The sequence below is a fragment of the Doryrhamphus excisus genome, linkage group LG7, assembly GCF_037039965.1.
Source record: "Doryrhamphus excisus strain RoL-2023G ecotype Guam linkage group LG7, RoL_Dexc_Guam_v1.1, whole genome shotgun sequence".
Taxonomy (NCBI): domain Eukaryota; kingdom Metazoa; phylum Chordata; class Actinopteri; order Syngnathiformes; family Syngnathidae; genus Doryrhamphus; species Doryrhamphus excisus.
Window position 1 is genome coordinate 18,866,183 of NC_136363.1, and position 15,696 is coordinate 18,881,878.

A 15,696-nucleotide genomic window follows, 5' to 3' on the forward strand; every position below is an offset into this window, starting at 1 on the left:
CAAACCGGTGGACCAGTGGACCCACAAGAGACCACTAAACTAGACAACTGTTTTCTAATGGTTTTGGTGTGGGGTCGCGTCAACTATCAGTTTTACTTTGGTTTGACCTTTGACCCAGACGTACCTGCTTTTAACGACCTCAGCTGTTGTTGACTCTCTCAGGAAGCTGCTCCTCCGCCTCTCGGCCCTTTCACAACAAAAGCCCCCTACCCCCCCCCATACATCCCCGACTGTACTTGAGCTCTCGCTGCCTTTCATCACACCTCCTCGAACCAACATGGAAGCCACCTGCTCACTTCCTCGCCGTGATGGACGCCAGATGCTCACCTCATCGCCATCTTGACCGCGACTTCCTCCTAAAATAAAAATACATATTTATAATAAGTTACATAAATGCTAATAATTGATCAAAATACATTTTTATCACTAGGTGGCGCTGGGGGTCACCAACCCAAAAACAAAATGGCGTTATCACGTGATAAACATGTTTACGTTCACTCTTTTGTTGTTTATTTGTCAACAAAACATTCAAGGAAGTCAAGAAAAGTGTGAGTCATGTGACCACACTTGTGTAGCATCTAAGCTAGCACGCAGTACGAGAGTCGTGTTAGCATGGCTCACATTCCTGCTGCGGGTCAACGAGCGCGACAAAGACACAGCATCCATCATGTGACACTTGACTGTCTGCGGCTTACACACACACACACACACACACACACACACACACACACATAGTAGAAGCAGGTGAGTTTAGAAGATGAAATGTTTACTCAGCAGCTTCCTGCTACTAGACCATGTGACCTCCTGTCTCCTTCAGGTGGGTGAAGTTCTGTCTCACACACACACACACATACACACACATACATTGTGTGTGTGTGTGTGTGTGTGTCAGGCTCAGACCTGCCCTGTCATGCGCGCTCATCAAAGATAAACTTCAACGTAAACCGACTTCATTCTTCTTCACTGAGCCGCTAACTTCCTGTTCTGTCAAAACACACTCATACACACACACACCTGGTCCCGGTCCCAAGCAGAGTCCCGGTCGTGGACTTGGGATCAGGTCGTCAATGCTGCACAGAAATAGACTGAAGTCAAACAGGAGATCGGAGCTGTGATATATTTGGACGCCATTTTTGGACAATAACACAAACCTCATGTCCTTTATTTGACCTCTGGTTAGGACTTAACGTGTAGAGGTTTTTAAGTCGGGTCATCCCATTTTCCAAAGAGGGACATGCTTTGATGTGACTCTGTCTTGTTGACGTTAGTGGTCCATCTCAAGAGAGAGAGAGAGGAACATGAAAAGAACCAGCATGCTGGTACTGGTTCTGGATGTCTACGTGATGTTCTGCTGATGGGACGCTCCGATACGCGCTGATGCCCCGATTATAAAGAAGAAGAAGCAAACTGGTCCAGCCAGTCAGGATCCAAGTATGTTCCTCTTTGACCTGCTTGACTTTTTGCGTACTGTGATTTATAGAAGAAACTATTAAAAGACAAAGATGATGGACAAACGAGATGGTTCTATCTCATGTCAAGAGATGATTTATTTAACCGAGACGAAGATTTGCGTGTGAAAAGTCAGCGATGAAGATCAGTTCAGAAGCAGGAGATGAGAAGATAAGAAGATGTTGCTGAAAGGATAGAATTACTTCACATTTATGTGTGTGTGTGTGCTGATCTTCTCCAGGTGGACCACGATTCTCATGCTGGCTGATTTTAAACAAAAAACATGTCCGAGCTCAACCAATCACAACGCGGCTTGTTTTTCCCCCTCAATCTGGACACACCTGGACAACATTCTGTGACCTTCACCTGACTTTCACCTGACCTTAACTCGCTAATGAACCTTCACCTGTCCTTGAACTTGCGATGATGGACACGCTGATGGCGTTTTGGTCCAACGAGTGGTTCTAATGGAGCTTAGTGACAGACAGGAGGACTTCCTGTCCGCACACGTCCTTGTCCGGTTTGCTTTATCACTCACAGAGACACGGCGTCTTGTCCAAACCACTTTATTACTCACCGACTCGTTTTAACCATCGCTAACACAACAACAAGTTCATGACTGAGAAGATGACATCATTTCCTGTTTTCAATCAATAAATAACACAAACGAAATGTAACAAATCGAGATTGACGTAGCAAAAAAAAAAAAAAATGCTACGTTTGTGTACGTCACCGAGATGAAATGTTCAAAAAAAAAAAACGGTCAACCTCAGATGCTAACAAGTTAGCCGGACACCAAAGCAGCACTAAACACTTAGCATCACATAGCATCGTTTGGTTAACATTAGCATGGATGCTACACCAAAAGTCCTTAGAGGTTCCTCAGTTCTGGTAACGGAGGTAGTACCATATCAGTAGTCGTCGTAGCGAAACGTGTTAGCGTAGCCGTAGCGGTAGTCGTAGGCATCGGCCCGTTCAGTTTTAGGCTGCACGACTTCCGGCTGAAATGAGAGAGACTTGATGACTCCCCCCGACTCCTCCGTCACCTTCACTTCGGCCGAGTAGGAGGGAGTGGCCTCGTCCAGCAGGGAGGAGCATCCGGCGAAGCCGGGCGGTTTTGGTGGAGCGCAGGGCTGGTAAGACGGGAGGCCAGCCTGAGGTTTGGGACACGACTGGTAGGGAGGAGCCTTTGGACACGGCTGATATGAGACCTGAGGAACATCAAGACAGGTCCAGCTAACATCTGGGATTCTATGTGGGTCTACGATCTGGGATTCTGTAAAGAACTAAAACCTTAGAGTCAACATGGGTCAGATATCTGAGACTGTATATCGATCTAAGACCTGGGATTCGATAAGATTTTACAGCTGGGTCTCTACATAGGTCTAAGATCTGGGATTCTGTGAGGATCTAAGACCACAGACTCGACATTGGTCAAACATCTAGGACTGTACATGGATCTAAAACCTGGGATTCGATAAGATTTTACAGTTGGGACTCGACATAGATCTAAAATCTGGAATTCTGTGAGGATCTAAAATCACAGACTCGACATTGGTCAAACATCTAAGACTGTACATGGATCTAAGATCTGGGATTCTGTTGGGATCTAAAACCCCAGACTCGACATTGATCAAACATCTAGGACTGTACATGGATCTAAGACCTGGGATTTTATAAGGATTTTACAGATGGGGCTCTATTTAGGTTTAAGAGCTAGGAATCTATAAGGATCTAAAACCTTAGACTCAACATGGGTCAGATATCTGAGACTGTATATGGATCTAAGACCTGGGATTCGATAAGATTTTACAGCTGGGACTCTACATAGGTCTAAGATTTGGGATTCTGTCAGGACCTAAAACTACAAACTCGACCTTGTTCAAACCTCTAGGACTGTACATGGATCTAAGACCTGGGATTCTATAAGGATTTTGCAGATAGGACTCTACTTGGGTTTAAGAGCTGGGAATCTATAAGGATCTAAAACCACAGACTCATTGTGGGTCAAATATCTGAGACTGTACATGGATCTAAGACCTGGGATTCTATAAGGATTTTACAGATGGGACTCTACTTAGGTTTAAGAGCTGGGAATCTATAAGGATCTAAAAACTTAGAATCAACATGGGCCAAATATCTGAGACTGTACATGGATCTAGGACCTGGGATTCTATAAGGATTTTACAGATTGGACTCTACTTGGGTTTAAGAGCTGGGAATCTATAAGGATCTAAAACCTGAGACTCAACATGGGTCAAACATCTAAGACTGTACATGGATCTAAGATCTAGGATTCTGTAGGGATCTAAAATCACAGACTGGACATTGGTCAAACATCAAGGATTGTACATGAACCGAAGACCTGGGATTTTATAAGGATTTTACAGATGGGACTCTACTTGGTTTTAAGAGCTGGGAATCTGTAAGAATCTAAAACCTCAGACTCGACATGGGTCAAATATCTGAGACTTAACATGGATCTTAGTCCTGGTATTCTATAAAATCTAGCAGATTAAATTCTCCATGGGTTCTATAAGATGGAAATGCACAGGGATCGAACACCTGGTGATAGACTTACTTTGGTTGTGGTGGTGATGATGGTCTGCAGTGCAGCAGGTGAACCCGGGGTGTTTCCTGGGTAACGGCAGGGGTAGTCGGTACTGTAATAATGGTGGTTGTCACTGTAAGGAGTGGAGGTCTTCAGTAGATCTTTCCAGCCTGGTTTTGGTGAGGGGTCAAATGAGGTCGATGAAGAAGAAACGGGAGCTGATGCTGAGGAGGTCGGACATCCAAGAACCGGAGTCATCCTGCATAGGATATGAATCTGGTTTGGATGTTTTTTAATTTGGATTTTGGAATCTGGTTCAAAGTGTGTGGGATTTACCTGGGATCACAAAGTTCCGAGGTGACCGGATATGACGGTGAGGTTAAGTACCCTGGGAAATCGTAGCTGGGCCTGCCCATGTAGAGTCTTGGACTGGCGTTTTTTTGCAAGCCGGGTGACGTCTCTCCCAGGGCATTGTGGTGGTTGTAGTAGGGTTCTGTACTTTGGAATCCCGGGTAATGCTGCGGGAATGTTGGCTCAATGAAGGAGATCCTGTCTGCTGACTCCACACATGAGAGAAGGGCGGGTCCGAGACCCTGAAACGACAAAAAACACAACAATGAGCAACAAAAACCCAGACCACAAAGTCTTTGTTGTGGTCTACCTGAGTCGCTTCAATGAGTCGTTTTTTTGGTGCGAATGGCGGTGAGTTGACTCGTCTTTTAACAGAACTTCTCCTGGCCTCCGTTTCGGATTTGGACTCTGGTCTCGGATGGTCGTGGACCCCTTTAGCCTGAAGGAGCACAGCAAATAAGAAAACCAGAACCGAACTCTAGCGTTTGTTCGGAATTTCAGCATTACCTGGAAAAAGATGGCTTTCCCGTCCACCCTCCAGAAGTTAGTAACCGGGTACCCGCTGTGACCTCGACACGGCAGCAGCTCCAGAGCGCCGCTGCAGCTTGGACACACTTTCTCTAGAACATAAAGTCAGGAGAACATCAGGGATGACTCCACGGCCCCTTAAGTTTCGAATTAGGGTTCTCGTGATCCTTACTCTGCTGTTTCTGCCGTGCCTTGTCGCAAATAGCGGGCCGCAGCTGAAGTCGGGAACCGTCCGGAAGCGTACAGCCTCGCGAGCACACCACCACACCCAAACAGGACTTCTTGAGGATCTGACAGTTGTGGTTGTTGGTGTTCCTCATGGCCCAACCCGAGAGGTGGCGCTGAGCGTTCTTGTCCTCGGCTACAAACATTTTAAATCGATTAAATTCATTTCAAATGATGCGCAGAAATCATTCTTACTCACCGCTGTAGATGTAACGCACGTAACCGTCGGTCCACTCCTGGAAGGCATCAAACTGCTTTGTGTCCTACAAACAGGGAGCGAGTCATTAGCATTTAGCATGTTAGCGGCGTGCCTTCAGCATTATCATCAATCAGCAATGTAGTGTTCGTCAGCAGAAAGTCTTTTATAATCACTTTTCAGTCCATAAACACTTTTTATTTTTGGTAATTAGCTGCTATGAATTGTAATTGAATTGTAATTATATTAAAAATATTTTTAAAAATTAATTAAATAATAATTAATAATTCACGCAAAATTAATTAATAAAATATTTAACTTTTTTTATATATTATTATATATTTTTTATATGAGGGCTTCTATGGAAATGTACATCAAGTTTGTGTGTGAATTGTAATCCGTTGGAATTAATTTTTTTTTATTAAATTATAATTAATAATTCATGCCAAATTAAATAAATGATAATATTACGTTTTGTATATTATTATATATTTTTGTATGAGGGCTTCTATGGAAATGTACATCAAGTGTGTGTATGAATTGTAATCCGTTAAAATAAATAAAAATTAATTAAATAATAATTAATGCCAAATTAAATAAATGATAATATTGGAAAAATATATAACTTTTTATATATTATTATATATTTTTATATGAGGGCTTCTATGGAAATGTACATCAAGTGTGTGTATGAATTGTAATCCGTTAAAATAAATAAAAATTAATTAAATAATAATTAATGCCAAATTAAATAAATGATAATATTGGAAAAATATATAACTTTTTATATATTATTATATATTTTTATATGAGGGCTTCTATGGAAATGTACATCAAGTGTGTGTGTGTGTGTGTGTGTTTGCACGTGTGCTCTCTTGTTGTTTAAACAGTAAAAACTGGTTTTTATATTTTGTTCCCAGTGAAACCAAAATATGTGTGCACACATACACACGCACTCGCTCGCTCACTCACTCACGCACACACACACAACCTTAGAAAATCTTTAGTGCTTTAAATTGTTATGTCATTTCATTAATTTAATTATTGCACGTCATCAATAAAATAATATGATACAAATAATAGTGATAATACAAATAAATAGACTGGTTATAATAATATATATATATAAATACATAATGAGAGTCTTTTAAGCTGCAAACACACTTTTACAGTAATTGATATAATTGATTAAATCCTTTTAAACGCTCATTTTTAAATTCTGCATTACATGAATTGGAAGTGTTCTATTATTTAATTTAAATAATGAATTTTCACAAATTTGCCTATTTTTTTAGGTCAAAAAAAGTGACTTCCTAGCATTTTGATCAATAATCATAACCATAATCAATAAACAATAAAGAGTCTGAAGAGTCTCAAGAGTCACCTGAGGAAGTTTGGGGTCATTGATGTCCCAAGTGGACTTCATCCCGAATGAGCAAACACAGTCCGTCTCCTCACGCTCCTCCGCTCGGGACATCCTTTAAGTTTGGTTTCCTTGACCCGCTTTGGGGTCTGGTCCTGATGCTCCCCTGCTGTTTTCCACGGACTGTGGCACCAAGTCGGACCTGATCGGCCAATCACAAAGAAAGTCGAAAGTGGGTGGGTGGAAAGTGCTCAAGATTCCCATGCGCTGTGTCGCAGCGGCGCGTGCAGCTCCTTTGAGGGTCAGGTCTGAATGAAGAGGCAGGTGAGCACGTCAGCAGACTCCTGTGTGTGTGTGTGTGTGGGTGTGTGTGTGTGTGTGGTCATCAAAAAGCCATCATCAAAAGTTGATATTATTGTATAATATATTACAATATGTCTACTTATCATATTTCAGTGTAGTAGCCACTTTATTAATCAATTGTTATCCATCCACATTAAAGACAACTTGATTGACATTGTCTATGTACCATTAAGTCACTACTAAATTGATTGGTAATACATATATATACTGTATATAATTGGGTTATATATTTTTTTTATTAATGTAGTATTTTTCTTTCACTCTCACTTCACACCTGTGTGTGTGTGTATGTAAGAGTGTTGTGGAAACAAGTGAGTGTTTCTCCCAAAACAAACAAGTCATTACTCATCAATTACTTGAAATTGTGTGTGTGTGTGTGTGTGTGTGTGAGAGACAGCATGTCATGCACTCTCACGTGCACATACTGAAGATGAGTGGCAGGGGTCACGATGAGATTTTTGATTTTCAGTAAAGATAGATGAAAGATTGCGGACAGGTGACTCTCTAAGTATTTGCTCGTGTATTGTACATTTAGAAAGGACTTCAATGGGATGAAATAAAGTTCAATAAAACTAAAATAAAGGAGGACTAATGCAGTGGTGGCTGCACAGGGACCGAGTGGTTAGCGCTCAGGCCTCACAGCTAGGAGACCGGAGTTCAATTCCACCCTAGGCCATCTCCGGGTACTCCGGTTTACTCCCACATTCCAAAAACATGCTAGATTAATTAGCGACTCCATATTGTCCATAGGTATGAATGTGAGTGTGAATGGTTGTTTGTCTATATGTGCCCTGTGATTGGCTGGCCACCAGTCCAGGGTGTACCCCGCCTCTCGCATGAAGACAGCTGGGATAGGCTCCAGCACCCCCGCAACCCTTGTGAGGATAAGAGGTAAAATGAATGAATAATGCAGTGGCAACATTAAGTGGGGTGGCACGGCGTTCCAGTGGTTAGCACGCAGACCTCACATCTAGGAGAGCAGGGTTCAATTCCACCCTCGGCCATCTCTGTGTGGAGTTTGCATGTTCTCCCCGTGCATGCGTGGGAAAATGAATGAATGAATGAACATTAAGTGGAGTTTGCAGAACGATACTGACACCTAGTGGTGTGTTATGGGTATTGTAGTAATTAATATGCATTTTCATGACTAGATTTGAACTGTGGGCATCAAAACTATGAATGAACACATGTGGAATTAAGTGGGAAATAACTCTAATTCCACTTAGTGGAATTTGTCCTGCACTGTACGTTCAACATAATATCTACTTGTACCAATTATATGGCTCATATTATTCTGAGTGGTCAAAGTTGGTCCTAAAAATGAAGAATAATGATGAGAACAATTATTGATCTAAACAAGCGGGTCGATGACCTTGTTGTGTTGTGTACCAACTGCGCATGAACTCATCATGCGTTAATGAGATGCAGCTTTGCCGGTCTTCGGACTATTCAACACGGCAACAAACACGATGGTAAATGCTGACTTTTTCATGATGTTCATCGCTTATCTTACTTGTTTTGATTGTGTTTGTCATTCTGATGTGAAAACAGAGATAGAAATGTCGCCTCATGTCATAGTTGATTTATTCAGTTTCCGAGGGTGTTAAAACTGTGCTTCTTTTGTAGCGCTTGTGTGTTAGTGTGATTTATACCAATAGCTGCAGCGCCCTCTGCTGCTACGTGAACCAAACTACAACGAATCAGCAATTAAAAACCACGTGATTGAAGTAAAAGTGAAAACATTCATTTTCTACCGCTTATCCTCACGAGGGTCGCAAGGGGGCTGTTGCTGGAGCCTATCCCAGCTGTCTTCAAGCGAGAGGCGGCGTACACCCTGGACTGGTCGCCAGCCAATCACAGGGCACATATAGACAAACAACCATTCACTCACATTCATACCTATGGACAATTTGGAGTCACTAATTAACCTAGCATGTTTTTTGGAATGTGGGCGGAAACCGGAGAAAATCCACGCATGCATGGGAAGAACATGTAAACTCCACACAGAGATGGCCGAGGGTGGAATTGTGAGGCCTGCGCTCTAACCGGTGCAGCCAAAGTGAAAACAATACTGGAGCACAAATGATGAGCACGTCATCTATTGGCTGAGATATCTGTCAATCATCACCCTCTTTGCACATGTCAGCTGGAGGCCCTAATGGAAGACTGTCTCATCCATGGAGATATATCCCAGCTGGTGTCTGTACTGCGGAAAGAAGGCATGACACACTGCATGCTTACCAGACTGGACCAGCTGGTCCAGAAGGTACCGGGGATGACCCATGATGATTCCACTTCCTGTTTACCCGTCCTTATATTGCTTCCTCTTTTGCGTGCAGCAGTTGAGCGGAGCCGAGTATGACCGAGTGGGCGTTGTCTTGAAGTCTTTGGAGATTCTTGTGGAAAACAAAGACGACCTGAAGATGCTGCTCAGCCATGGAATCATTGCCAAAGTAACACACACACACACAGACACACACACACAGGTCTAACTACAAGCATGTACTGTATATGTTATCATTACGGGTGTCACTATACCTTACAAGATAAATAAATTACTCACATTCATTCATTTTCTACCGCTTATCCTCACGAGGGTCGCAGGGGTGCTGGAGCCTATCCCAGCTGTCTTCAGGCAAGAGGCGGGGTACACCCTGGACTGGTCGCCAGCCAATCACAGGGCACATATAGACAAACAACCATTCACATTCATACCTATGGACAATTTGGAGTCGCTAATTAACTTAGCATGTTTTTGGAATGTGGGAGGAAACTGGAGTACCCGGTGAAAAACATGCACACTCCACACAGAGATGACCAAGGGTGGGATTGAACTTGGGTTTCCTAGCTGTGAGGTCTGCGCGCTAACCACTCGTCCGCCGTACAGCCCTAAATTACTCACACAATAATTGAAAATGAATGAATTATCATGTGAGTGTGAATTGTTGTTTGTCTATATGTGCCCTGTGATTGGCTGGCGACCAGTCGCCCGACGACAGCTGGGATAGGCTCCAGCACCCCCTGCAACCCTTGTGAGGATAAGCAGTAGAAAGTAAATAAATGAATGAATGATCATTTTGCCGGTTTCAATATATCGCCATGTGCATGTGTGACTGTTTTCAGCACCTTGGTATGTTTGTTTTGGTGGGGGGAGGCGGGGCCAGTAGCATACAGAGAATGCAGAAGAGTGTAACATATGTTTAAGTCTTGTGACACCCCTAGTTATCACTGTAGCTAGCTGAATAGCCCCTGTAGACCTGCTTACTGTAATAAGTTCACTCTTCAGGTTTTGTTATGGTTCCAAACGCTACATGACGTCTTGATCGCCAACCCACTAAGAAGCTCCGCCCAGCTCCTGACCCTTATCGAAAACTTCTACGACTTCCTGCTTGTACGGCGCACAATTGCAACTTTGTTGTTGAGTTTGCGTTTCCATGACGACATTTCTTCTCTTCTTTCAGCTGCTGAGTCAGTCGCCTCTGCCAGGTCGGTGGCTCGTGCATTTCCCAGTCACATGACCTCTGGTTTAATTTGTACCTCTGTCCGCCTGTCAGTCATTCGTCTGTCCGTGCTGCTTTTGGAGCTGCTTCAAATGGTTCTGGAGCCCGAAGTCCCCTTCACACTAAGATTGGAGGTATCTGTGGAAACAGCCTTATTATTATTATTATTATTAATAATAATGGTGATTATTATGGGCTGTTCTGGTGTTGTCATCAGGCCATCAGAACCTTCAACAGCATCCTGGAGTCTGTAAGCAGAGATCAAAGGAGGCGGGTCCAAATGGACCACGCCCATATTCAGAAGATGTGAGACACAGCACTTGAGCACACGTCACAAAGCGTACACACGCCAAGTACACACTGTGTGCTTCTGCAGGTCGGAGGTGGCGGCTACCATTCAGACAGTTGGCGGTGAGTCCAGTCACTTCCTGTAGGAAAAGGAAGCCCTATTTAAATGATATTAGACATAAAGTACGCATAGTGCTATTGTCATATACTGTAAAGGATCTTTGATGTGTTCCAGACTACGAGCTCCAGGTCAGCCTATCGGAGGCGTTGTGTCGTCTGACTCCCAGGAAGGCGCGAGTCCAGCGAGCCAACGAGTGGTTCTCCTGCTGTGACATCCGCAACGTCTTCTGTGACATCAAAGATGCCGACTTTGAGGTGGTGAGTGACCAACTTGTCTGTGTTTCTTTGACCCTGACCGTCCCACCGACGTGTCCTTCAGGACTGTAGGCGTTTCCTGAACTTCATGAACCAACGCCATGGCGACCAGAGAAGGTGATGGAGTGATAGATGAGTGTTTATGATGGTATGGCAGATTCGCAAAGGTTGTTTTGTCCTTCAGGGTTCACACCTTCCCGTGTCTGAGAGCCTTCTTGGAAACCACAGAGGTAAAAAAAAAAAAAACGTGGATGAGAACTTGTTTGGTCTCTGTTGACTCTGACATCATCATCACCATCATCATCGTCAGCTGTTTCCCCCCAAAGATGAGAAACTGAACGAGTTCTGGGTGGACTTCAACTTTGGGTCACAGTGTGTCAGCTTTTTCATTGACGTCCCTGAGGTAGTGCTGATATGCGTTTCCTGTTTCCTGTGATTGTGCGTCTTCTCTGAGTGTGCGTGCGTTCAGGGTTTCCTGTGGGGGTCGGTCCACCTGCAGAGGGACGACGTGGACGACTACAAAGTCCAGCTGGAGCAAGATGGTGTGTTTTTTCGAGGTTTTAGAATATCTAATAAAACATGGTTACCGCTTAGATTTCTTCCTAGAATGCACCGGGGCTCAGGCGGTCCTCAGCGTCCAGCTCAACGTTCCCATCATGCACCTCAACTGCAAAGGTCAGAGAGTGAAGCTGCTCTTCCTCCCCGAGTTCCTCGGACAGCTGGAGGTGGCGGCCGGCAGGGTCTTCATCGAGTCTCCGAGTGGATCCAGCCAAGACACGGGCGGTGCGTCTCAGGCGCCATCCACCCCTGCGGGGACGCACGGTAGACTCTTTAAAAGGAAGAAGCAACACGGTCAGCTGAAGGGTTAGTCCTTTCAAAATAAAGCTCCAAATCGAGTCACGTGATCAAATCATGACGTGTCCGTCTTTGTGCAGTTCTTCCTCTGTCGTCCCCGAGCAGCGATGAAGACTCTGTTGCTAAGGTAACTTTTTTTAATTCATTCATTCATTCATTTTCTACCGCTTATCCTCTCGAGGGTCGCGGGGATGCTGGAGCCTATCCCAGCTGTCTTCGGGCAGGACTGCCCTTCCATCTTTCATCACAAACAAAAAGTTTGTTTTTACTCTTTGTTTTTCCGTTTTTCAGTAATCAGTAGTAGAACATCAGGAAGTTTTGGGAAAATATCAGCTCCCGACTAAAAAAGAAACATTCATTCATTCATTCATTTTCTACCGCTTTTCCTCACAAGGGTCAGGGTCAGGGGGTGCTGGAGCCTATCCCAGCTGTCTTGGGGCGAGAGGCGGGGTACACCCTGGACTGCCCTTCCATCTTTCATCACAAACAAAAAGTTTGTTTCTACTCTTTGTTTTTCCGTTCTTTAGTAATCAGTAGTAGAACATCATGAAGTTTTGGGAAAATATCAGCTCCCGACTAAAAAAGGAACATTCATTCATTCATTTTCTACCGCTTTTCCTCACGAGGGTCAGGGTCAGGGGGTGCTGGAGCCTATCCCAGCTGTCTTCAGGTGAGAGGCGGGGTACACCCTGGACTGGTGGCCAGCCAATCACCGGGCACATATAGACAAACAGCCATTCACACTCACATTCATACCTATGGACAATTTGGAGTCGCCAATTAGCATGTTAGCAACCTAGCATGTTTTTGGAATGTGGGAGTAAAAACCGGAGTACCCGGAGAAAACCCACGCATGCACGTGGAGAACATGCAAACTCCACACAGAGATGGCCTAGGGTGGAATTGAACCCTGGTTCACCTAGCTGTGAGGTCTGCGCGCTAACCACTCGCCCACCGTGCAGCAATTTTTTTTTTTTAACTGACCTTAATTATTGTTAATGCTTGACGGCATCTGGTGTCCCCTCATCAGAGGCCTCGTGTAAGCAGAGCGTCGATCCTCTTCGACAGAATTAGACACTCGACGCCTTCGTACAGCTCAGGTGAGACACGACACTGTACGTCCTCGTACTCTATGTTCACACAACATACACTTTCCAGGCCGTCTTGTGGAGGCGGAGCCTAAGAGCCTACAGGAAGAGACGTTGGATATCTCTGCAATAACAGTGGTACTTTTTTGGTCATTCATAAGAACAACAATCAACAACGGATTAACCTGTTGGTTGTTTTATGTGTGCAGAAAGCGTCCGGTTTGGACAGGAAGCAACCAGCTGGAGAGTCAGGTGTTTAAGGAATCTTGTCATTGCAGCAGTATTCCACATAGGGGTGCTATAGAGCATATATTTACTTCTCAAAACTCTTTCAATGAAAAGCATTATAATGAATGTTTTGCTGTGTTTTGGGGAAGGCTACCTCTCAGATGGACTTGAGGGTCTGTCTGAGCAGCAGAGGAAAGCGGAGCCTGAGGGGGTGGAGCCTGAGGGAGAGGAGATTGATGGTATACTTTCCATACATTTTAAAATAATCAGCACATTATATTTTGTGACAAAATGGTATCTTTTTCCATCAGAGTGGCAATGTCAGGAAGAAGAAGAAGAGGAGAAGCAATGTGGAGTCGACAAGGCAGAGTCATCCCAGACAAGGCAGAATGCTGACAAGGTTCTGGAGGTGGACGCGGCGTTTCACATGACGTCGAGTATCCAAAATGCCTTCAGCATCTTCAAAACCAGACTTGAACAACATTACACTGTCAGTAGAACAAAGCTATTGACGGGTTATTGGTGTGACGTCAACACATCCACTCCAGCGCCGACTTCCTTTCAGGGCTGCTTGGAGAAAGTGGAATCCGAGGTTCTGTCGTCACTGAAAGACTGTCAAGAACATATCTCATCGCTCTTCTCAGCTGTCCATCAACAGAGGTGCCACCTGCATGATTTTAAACCATCAGTCTCAAGACTCGTAGTGATATGAATCTTCCATAACTCTTTCATTCATTAATTTTCTCCCGCTTATGATGCTGGAGCCTATCCCAGCTGTCTTCGGGCTCGAGGCAGGGTACACCTTGGACTGGTCACCAGCCAGCCAATCACAGGACACATATAGACAAACAACCATTCACACTCACATTCATACCTATGAACAATTTGGAGTCGCTAATTAACCTAGCATGTTTTTGGAGTCTCCCATCACTATTTTAGCAATTTTTAAAGCGGACCTATGATGCTCCAGAATCTCCACCTATCCCAGCTGTGTTTCCTTTTTGATTTGTACTTCCTGCCAAAACAGTCTGTTCTCATTTATTCCACCCATGGGGATGCCTGTACTTCCTTATAAGGAAGTCGGCCCCTCTGTGACATCACAAAGGAACACTTTTACCACGCCTTTTGAAACCAAGTGTTTTCAACGTCTATCAAATACTCAAACTTCATTATCTGAAACTTTGGCATCGTTTAACACGAGAATACAACATTCGAAGTGCATTTATAGGTCAGAAAAGTGGAAAAAGCATCATAGGTCCCCTTTAACATGTCTCAGAGGCCCTATAGAAAGTGTGTTGACTAAAATCCAGCCTTGATGCTGCAATATAGAGCGTTTTTTAAAATGGGAACACACCGTTTTGTGTCAGCAGCTTGAATGCTAATTTATCTTCTGCTCCAAGAAGCACTGTTGTGTTTGTTTAAGCCACTTTTTTGTTTTTTACACTTTAACATTACACAGTAACTTGTAAATTGTAATAGATAATCACATACAAGAACGTAACATTAAGTCGTGGGGACAGGAGGACACACGTGAGCTACAGTGCTAATATTACATTCACATTTTAACGACGTTGGTGTATCTGCTGAAGGCAAAAATGATGAAAGTTTCAATTGACAATCAGCTGATTGGTTTTAAAATGCGCAATGAAGCCTGAGGAAGGAGGTTTTCCCTTCATAACGTCAATAGCGGCTTTATTTCTGGTGCTTTTGGGACACATTATTGTCAGAACATGACTAAAATGGCAGACATTTTTTTGTGTGTGTGTGTGTTAGGTTGGTTCTGATCCAAAACTTTGAGAAGTCAATCACAGATCAGCTCAAGTGTTTGGAGGAAAGCTCAAGCAATCTGAACAACATGTGCTCTCAGATTGTGGTAATAATCATATCATCCGACTATACTGTCCTTATAATGATCCTTCCTTACGGAATGCTGTCTTGTTATTCCAGGGATTTTTCCAAACAGAGATGAAGCGACTATCCAGCTTCTGTGACCAACTCCACCAAAAGTGAGTATAACCTTTTAACCCTGTTTAACTAATTAGTTTAGCTAATCTAAACCTCACTCAGGTTGACGTCTATGGAGGATACAGGGGCGGAGCCTTCGTCCAGCCAATGATATGCTGATCCAAAAAAGCGACCTTTATCAAACTTTGCTGTGTAAAATAAAATAATGTCAGCAAAGTTAATCCAGGGGGTCAGCCTGCAATATGTCCCACTGCACTACAGACTGGTAACCATAGTGACCAGTCTGTCCTATCATCAGGACCAAGCAGTCCAATCTTCAAATAAAGCTTCCAGCCAGAAAAAGATGCGTTGTGTCGTTGTCGAGCAGCAAA

At 43.8% G+C, this 15,696-nt stretch overlaps 3 protein-coding genes across 4 annotated transcripts; 2 read left to right on the top strand and 1 right to left on the bottom strand.

Annotated features, from left to right (window-relative positions):
- Positions 1–224: 224 nt before the first annotated feature.
- gcm2 (glial cells missing transcription factor 2) lies at positions 225–6,971 on the bottom strand. Of its 2 annotated transcripts, none has more exons than XM_078792324.1 (8): positions 6,685–6,971; positions 5,304–5,367; positions 5,052–5,240; positions 4,859–4,971; positions 4,662–4,790; positions 4,337–4,593; positions 4,031–4,259; positions 225–356 (listed from the first exon to the last, which is right to left on the bottom strand). In XM_078792324.1, the coding sequence occupies exons 1-8, from the start codon at positions 6,775–6,777 to the stop codon at positions 324–326; spliced, it is 1,107 nt and encodes a 368-aa protein (XP_078648450.1). In that variant the 5' UTR covers positions 6,778–6,971; the 3' UTR covers positions 225–323. The 2 variants fall into 2 exon arrangements, with proteins under 2 accessions (XP_078648450.1, XP_078648449.1); XM_078792323.1 differs by lacking the exon at positions 225–356 and adding an exon at positions 1,535–2,660.
- Positions 6,711–10,780, top strand: LOC144899462 (uncharacterized). Its single transcript, XM_078791718.1, has 6 exons — positions 6,711–6,987; positions 9,173–9,292; positions 9,366–9,479; positions 10,313–10,417; positions 10,488–10,512; positions 10,581–10,780. Exons 1-6 carry the CDS (start codon positions 6,976–6,978, stop codon positions 10,778–10,780), a joined length of 576 nt encoding a protein of 191 aa, XP_078647844.1. The 5' UTR covers positions 6,711–6,975.
- sycp2l (synaptonemal complex protein 2-like) lies at positions 10,723–15,576 on the top strand. Its single transcript, XM_078792322.1, has 17 exons — positions 10,723–10,832; positions 10,903–10,937; positions 11,050–11,192; positions 11,254–11,306; positions 11,374–11,419; positions 11,500–11,592; positions 11,659–11,731; positions 11,796–12,053; positions 12,125–12,171; positions 13,075–13,144; positions 13,203–13,270; positions 13,342–13,384; positions 13,510–13,599; positions 13,672–14,020; positions 15,134–15,233; positions 15,308–15,366; positions 15,428–15,576. Exons 1-17 carry the CDS (start codon positions 10,807–10,809, stop codon positions 15,474–15,476), a joined length of 1,602 nt encoding a protein of 533 aa, XP_078648448.1. The 5' UTR covers positions 10,723–10,806; the 3' UTR covers positions 15,477–15,576.
- Positions 15,577–15,696: the final 120 nt, after the last annotated feature.